At 62.6% G+C, this 6,870-nt stretch overlaps 1 protein-coding gene across 1 annotated transcript in view; it reads left to right on the forward strand.

Moving 5' to 3' along the window:
- Window positions 1-74: 74 nt before the first annotated feature.
- Window positions 75-6,870, forward strand: part of LOC108513297 (mucin-2-like) — a gene marked incomplete at its 5' end in the record, with an annotated part of 13,041 nt that continues 6,245 nt past the window's right edge. The window contains 12 exon segments of the mRNA XM_017848998.1: window positions 75-289; window positions 292-492; window positions 1,224-1,409; window positions 1,653-1,870; window positions 2,191-2,365; window positions 2,847-3,094; window positions 3,692-3,875; window positions 4,204-4,432; window positions 5,157-5,335; window positions 5,725-5,794; window positions 5,933-6,033; window positions 6,199-6,340. Coding sequence (XP_017704487.1) covers window positions 75-289; window positions 292-492; window positions 1,224-1,409; window positions 1,653-1,870; window positions 2,191-2,365; window positions 2,847-3,094; window positions 3,692-3,875; window positions 4,204-4,432; window positions 5,157-5,335; window positions 5,725-5,794; window positions 5,933-6,033; window positions 6,199-6,340 — 2,148 coding nt within the window.

Consider the following 6,870-nt stretch of genomic DNA (forward strand, 5'->3'; position numbering starts at 1 on the left):
CCCCAACCACAACACCCGCCACCACCACCACAGAGACACCAACCCCAACACCCACCACCACCACTACAGACCCCAACCCCAACACCCACCACCACCACCACAGAGACCCCAACCCCAACACCTACCAACACAGAGACACCAATCCCAACATCCACCAGCACACAGACCCCAACCTCGACACCCATCACCACCACCACTCTGGTGACATCAACCCCAACACCTACCACTACAAGCACGGAGCCCCCCAGCCCCACAAGCACAGCACCCATTTCTGAGTCAACCACATCCAAACCCCACCTGAGTCCTCAACTCCTCAGATATCTCAGTCCACCTCTTCCCCTCCCACGGAGTCAACCACCCTTTTGAGTACTGCACCACCTACTATTGAGACGACCAGCACGGCCCCACCCTCCACACCCACGTCACCTACAGCCACCACGACGGGAAGCCACACGCCGTCTCCACCGCCCAGCACCACCACAGCCCCTCCAGGTAAGCAGAGCCACTCGGTTCCTCCAGCCTGGGATGCTTCCCCCTCCCCTTGTGCCAGGCGGGACTGTCCCAGGAAGGCTCAAGGCAGGTTCTGGGCACCTCTCTGCCCACCAAGCATGGTTACTATGTGGGCAGGAGCTGCTGACACTGTCCAGTGATGGGCAGTGAAGCCAAAGGCCACCCCACTGCTTGCCCATATGACGGCCTTCTTAGGAGCCGCTGACAGTAGCCAGTGCTGGGCAGTGGGGCCAAAGGCTACCCCGCTCGCCCATAGGACAGCCTTCTTCAGGGGCCCACTGCTGTGTGATGTGGTGCTGTGGGAGCCCACCAAGGCTGGGGGGCAGAGAGAGGCTGCCAGTGAGGTGCCTGCAGGTCCTCCTGCTTCTGGCTATACCCCTCCTCGGGGCCTCTTTCCGGCAGACAGCGTGCCACAGCCCGTGCCTTCTGGACAACTCTTGCTGGCAGTCAGCTTGGCCAGCAAGCTGTGTTGCTGCTGGAGCACCAGGTCATCTACGGGCTCTCGTGACACTTGGCTGTGGTGATGCTGGGCCTGTCGCTCCACCCTGTCTGGTGACTCAGAACCTGGGAGGTGGGCGCGAGGCCCTGGTCCTCTAGTTCTGCAACCCGGTCGGCTGTCTGGCTCCCTTGCAGCTGGGGAGTGGTGGTTGGGACCCTGCGGTGTCTGAGATGCGCAATGTCTCAGCCCTCACTGGTGTCTCCTGCTCTCACAGGCACCCTCACTCACAGTACCACGATCGGGTCATCTTCACCCACCACCCCCAGCACTGTGCAGACGACCACCACCAGCGCCTGGACCTCCACGCCGACCCCAGTCTCCACACTCAGCATCATCACGACCACAAGCCCGGGGTCCCTGTTGCCCTGCTGTTTTCTGAACGACAGCTACTACGCAGCAGGTGCTCAGGCTGTTCACATCCTGGGCTCGGGCGGCCGAGGCTGGTTTTGGCCCCGGCATGTACCGGTGGGTCAGGTGCCAGGGCTGAGATCGCTGTGGGAGCGTCTCAGGAGGCGGCAGCTGTCGAGGGTGGCTGTGTCCAGGGCATAGCTTCCCTCGGGTGGCCTCTGTGGGGACCTCCGTGCGGTCCAGCAGCTAGCCCTGCCTCTGGACGGTGTGGTCATGGGTCTGTCTCCCTTCGCAGGTGAGGTGGTGTACAATGGCACACTCGGAAACACCTGCTATTTCGTGAACTGCTCACTGAACTGTACCTTGGTGTTCTATAACTGGTCCTGCCCATCCACGCCCTCCCCAACGCCCACGCCCTCCAAGTCGACGCCCATGTCTTCCAAGCCATCGCCCATGCCCTCCACACCAACGCTCCCCAAGCCCGGGTGCCCAGACTTTGATCCTCCCAGACAGGTCAGTGGGCTGCAGGTGGCTTTGTCCCCACAGCACTGAGCGTGGCATGTCCGGGCACCCAAGGCCCCAGGCACCACTTCCTGCTGGTTGTCTGAGGGCCGAGGCCTCCTGCAGCCCCTTGGGTGCGGGGTCTGCCAGGCCCTCCACCTTTTCACCGTGCTCTGCCGTGCCCCGCCATGCCTGGCAAGGTGGTTGGCTGCAGTGAGGTCCTTGGAAGCCACCTCGGCCTCCAGCCTCCTGGCTCAGCACCTGCCCCTCCCGAGCACAGACCACCCCGTCCTGTGCCGGTCCACCCCTGACCACTGGCCTCCTGCCCCCAGGTGAACGAGACTTGGTGGCTGTGCGACTGCTTCATGGCCACGTGCAAGTACAACAACACGGTGGAGATCGTGAAGGTGGAGTGTAAGCCGCCGCCCATGCCCACCTGCTCCAATGGCCTCACCCCTGTGCGCGTCACGGACCCTGATGGCTGCTGCTGGCATTGGGAATGTGACTGTGAGTCCAGGGCCCCCAGGCCCTCCCCACATCTCCTGCCCTCTCCATGGGTGGGGACTGCAGGGCCCATCTCCCAGGGGCAGAAGTGCTGAGGCTCCTTGGGCACAGACCCCACTGCAGTGTTCACTGAGGCTGAGTGACTTCTGAGGGTCTCCTCAGCCCTGCTTTTGCCTCATTGGCAGGGAGGGCCTGGGTAGGTGGAGGGCTTGCCTGGTGGAGTTAGGGTCCCTTCCTGGGACAAGGTGCTTCTGAGGCGAGAGGTGGCTGAGTTGAGGTTTGAACCCTGGTTCATCCTGCAAAACGGGCTGCTGTGGGTGCACCAGGGCCAGTGCAGCTCAGACGTCCCTGTGCCCACACACGGGAGCGGGGTTTCAGGTCCCAGCTTCCTGCTGGCTCTTCCTGACTGCGCCCCGGCCCAGCTCTTGCACCCGACCCCGGCTGAGGGGCACAGGCGGCACGGCTCACTCTGGCTCCCTCGCAGGCTACTGTACGGGCTGGGGGGACCCGCACTATGTCACCTTCGACGGACTCTACTACAGCTACCAGGGCAACTGCACCTACGTGCTGGTGGAGGAGATCAGCCCGTCCGTGGACAACTTCGGAGTTTACATCGATAACTACCACTGTGACCCCAACGACAAGGTGTCCTGCCCCCGCACCCTCATCGTGCGCCACGAAACCCAGGAGGTGCTGATCAAGACCGTGCACATGATGCCCATGCAGGTTCAGGTAGGCACAGCGTGGCCGCTGGAGGCTGGCACGGAGGTGGGCGCTGACGTGGGCCCCAACGCACCCTGGTTCCCCAGGAGCCAGAGGACTGGGCTGCGGGGGTGCCCAGGCACAGCCTCTCCCAGAGCCAGGCTGGAAGGTGGGATGGGGTGGGTGCCTGGCTCCAGGACTATCAGCTCTGCCTCCAGGTGCATCCTGGGCCCCTCAAGCCCTGGCACGCATGCCACGCTGGGCACAGTCTCTGCAGCAAAAGCTGCCTCCTGAAGACAGAGTCAGGGACAGGGCTCTGCACACCCTTGACTGAGACGCCCCTAGTTGCAAGGGAGTTATTGGTTCTGAGGCTCAGGAGGCCCCGGGAGCCTGTGCGGGACTCCACAGTCCCCAGGTGCTCCCAGGAGAGCTCCTTCACTGGCTCACCCATGGGACCAGGGTCTGGTTAGGAGCAGCGGAGTAGGAGCAAGAAAGGGGGCAGAAAAGGAGGGGGGGTAGACAGGGCCCTCTCCCTGCATGTGTAGGTTGGAGAGCAGGCAGGGTGGGGAAGCCCTGGAGCTCTCCCAAAGAGAGGACTGAGGCAGCTCCGCGGTGTGTCGGCTGCAGGTGCAGGTGAACAGGCAGGCGGTGGCAGTGCCCTACAAGAAGTACGGGCTGGAGGTGTCCAAGTCTGGCATCAACTACGTGGTGGACATCCCCGAGCTGGGCGTCCTCGTCTCCTACAATGGCCTGTCCTTCTCCGTCAGGCTACCCTACCACCGGTTCGGCAACAACACCAAGGGCCAGTGTGGTGAGTTCCGTGGCCCCCATGGCTCCTGAGGGCCCCCGAGGCCCCCCGAGGCCCCCACGGCTCCCATTGCCGCCCTGTCCTGCCCCAGGGTGGGCGGCTGGACCAGGCTGAGGCTGAGGCTGTGTGTAAACACCCACGGGCCTGCTGTGAGCCTCTTGCCTCTCTGCTTGGGGGTGCTGTGACCATCACCCGGGTTCAGTCCCTGTGAGGAGCCAACAGGAAGGGGCCTGGTCTCTGCCCTTGATCCCGGCTGGCCGGTCCTGGGCATCTGGGCTGGAGAAGGGCAGGGCTTGCCCTGTCTGCAACATGGCGTCTCTCACTGATACAGGCACCTGCACCAACACCACCTCTGACGACTGCATTCTGCCCAGCGGGGAGATCATCTCCAACTGTGAGGCTGCAGCCGACCAGTGGATAGTGAACGACCCCTCCAAGCCACGCTGCCCCCACAGCAGCTCCACGACCAAGCGCCCGGCTGTCACTGTGCCCGGGGGCAACAAAACGACCTCACACAAAGGCTGCACCCCATCTCCCCTCTGCCAGCTCATCAAGGACAGGTGACCCTGCCCAGGCCTGCCTGTGGCCATGACACCAACAAGCTGAGGGCCTCTGTGCCCCAGCCCTCAGCTCTTGCAAAGAGGAAGGAACCAGTGCATGGGCCTGGCACTGGGGCTGGGAAGGCAGGAGGCCACAGAACCAGGGCCAGGAGCTAGGTCACCGTGGCGTCCAGGACCCGGGCCCTTGGGTTCCACAGGGCTAAGCTGCCATGTCTGGCATGCCTGTGCCTTTATTGAACTCCATAATCTCTCCTGGCTCCTGGGAAGGTGCAAGGCTGGCCGAGTGTGAGACTCAGAGTAGACCAGTCAATCCAGGACAGAACTCAGGGCTGATATTGGGGAGGCAGATTTGGGCTTTGACAGAGGGACGTGCTCCTAATGCTGGCAGCCATGGGGTTCAGCACCCCATCCCTGGAAGTACAGGGGCCAAGTACAGGCTGGGTGTCCGTCTGCCAGGGTTGTTGGAGGGGGTCCTGAAGCTGATGACCATGTAGACGTGGCTTCTATCTGGGAGCCGGGCTGCAGAGCCACCTTGCTCGCCCATTCCTTGGTCTGTCCCTGACCCATCCCCTGGCTGGCCTTGTCCCTTGACCCTCCGTCGGCCACAGGTGCCTCTCTGGTGGGTGCTGGACTCCAGGAGGACAGTCCGGGCAGAGATGCTGGGGTAGGGAGTGGGGGAGAGGCAGCTGCCACCTGAGTGTGACCTGTGCCTCTCCCTGCGCAGCCTGTTTGCCCAGTGCCACGCGCTGGTGCCCCCACAGCACTACTACGACGCCTGCGTGTTCGACAGCTGCTTCGTGCCAGGCTCGAGCCTGGAGTGCGCCAGTCTGCAGGCCTACGCAGCCCTCTGCGCCCAGCAGGGCGTCTGCCTCGACTGGCGGAACCACACGCATGGGGCCTGCTGTAAGTGTCCTGCCCCTGCCCTGGAGCTGGGGGTCTGCAGGCCAGACGTGGTCTCTAGGCTCTGCCGGGTGCTGTGCCCAGCCTGAAGCTAGACCCAGGTGGGCTGTGGCCAGGGATGCAGAGATGGTGGGTGTGAGACCAGGGCTGGGGCCATGGAGTGGGGAAGGCTGAGCTGGAGGAACTGAGGTGCTGGGGGTTTTGCCAGTGTCGCTAAATGCAACTGGGTGCCCACCACCTGGCTCGGGACAACCGTGAGGGCAGAGGCTGATGCCCCAGGCAGCTGGCCACCCTCCTCTGTGTGTGGGGCACTAGCCAGCTGTCACTCAAGGGGGTCCAGGCTCCTCTGCCTGATATGAGGCAGCCCTCTGACCCCTGCCCCTGCCCTGCAGTGGTGGAGTGCCCGTCTCACAGGGAGTACCAGGCCTGTGGCCCTGCAGAAGAGCCTACGTGCAAATCCAGGTATGTTGCTTGAGGGTCCACCAGGACCGTGGGCTTGCCCTCTGCAGTGCGGAGGGTGGCATCATCTGGGCATAGCAGTCCCACCTGCCAGCTCCCCAGCCCCACCCCACCTGTCTGACGATGCCCTCCCGCCCCCAGCTCCTCCCAGCAGAACAACACAGTCTTGGTGGAAGGTTGCTTCTGTCCTGAGGGCACCATGAACTACGCCCCTGGCTTTGATGTCTGCGTGAAGACCTGCGGTAGGCCACCTGCTCACACTGTCCCCTGCTGCCTCCCCCCCGCCGCCTCCTGGGTGTCCACGGAGGCTGGGACCAGGAGGCTGACAGGAGGCTGACCACCCCCTACCCCTGCTCCCTGCTGCACAAGGACTCTGCTAACACATCTTGTTTCTTCCCTCTTCCTAGGCTGTGTGGGACCTGACAATGTGCCCAGAGAGGTAGGCCCCGCCTTGGTGCTGGGGGATTCTCCCACAAATTCTAAATTCTGGGGAGTGAGGGATGGACATGAAAACGTAGAGCCTCAAAGATTGAGGAATGAGGTGATCTAAGTCCTGGATGGCTGAGTTGACGGGGACATCACCCACTCACCCACCCATCCTTCCAACCACCCACTCATTCACCTATGCACCCATCTACCCACTCACCTACCCCTCCATCCATCCTTCCACCTACCTAGTCATCACCCACTCATCTGTGCACCCACCTACCCACTCATCTACCTACACATCCACCCACCCACCCATCCATCCATCCATCTACCCACCCAGCCAGTCAGCCACCCACCCAACCATCCTTCTGCGCCTCCATTCATCTATCTGTCCTTTCATCCTTCCATCCATCCATCCACCCATCCATCCATCCATCCACCCATCCATCCATCCATCCACCCATCCATCCACCCATCCATCCATCCATCCATCCATCCATCCATCCACCCATCCATCCATCCATCCATCCATCCACCCATCCACCCATCCATCCACCCATCCATCCACCCATCCATCCATCCATCCACCCATCCATCCACCATCCATGCATCCATCCATCCATCCATCCATCCATCCATCCATCCATCCA

Source organism: Rhinopithecus bieti, unplaced genomic scaffold (genome assembly GCF_001698545.2).
Source record: "Rhinopithecus bieti isolate Rb0 unplaced genomic scaffold, ASM169854v2 scaffold_32929, whole genome shotgun sequence".
Lineage (NCBI taxonomy): Eukaryota > Metazoa > Chordata > Mammalia > Primates > Cercopithecidae > Rhinopithecus > Rhinopithecus bieti.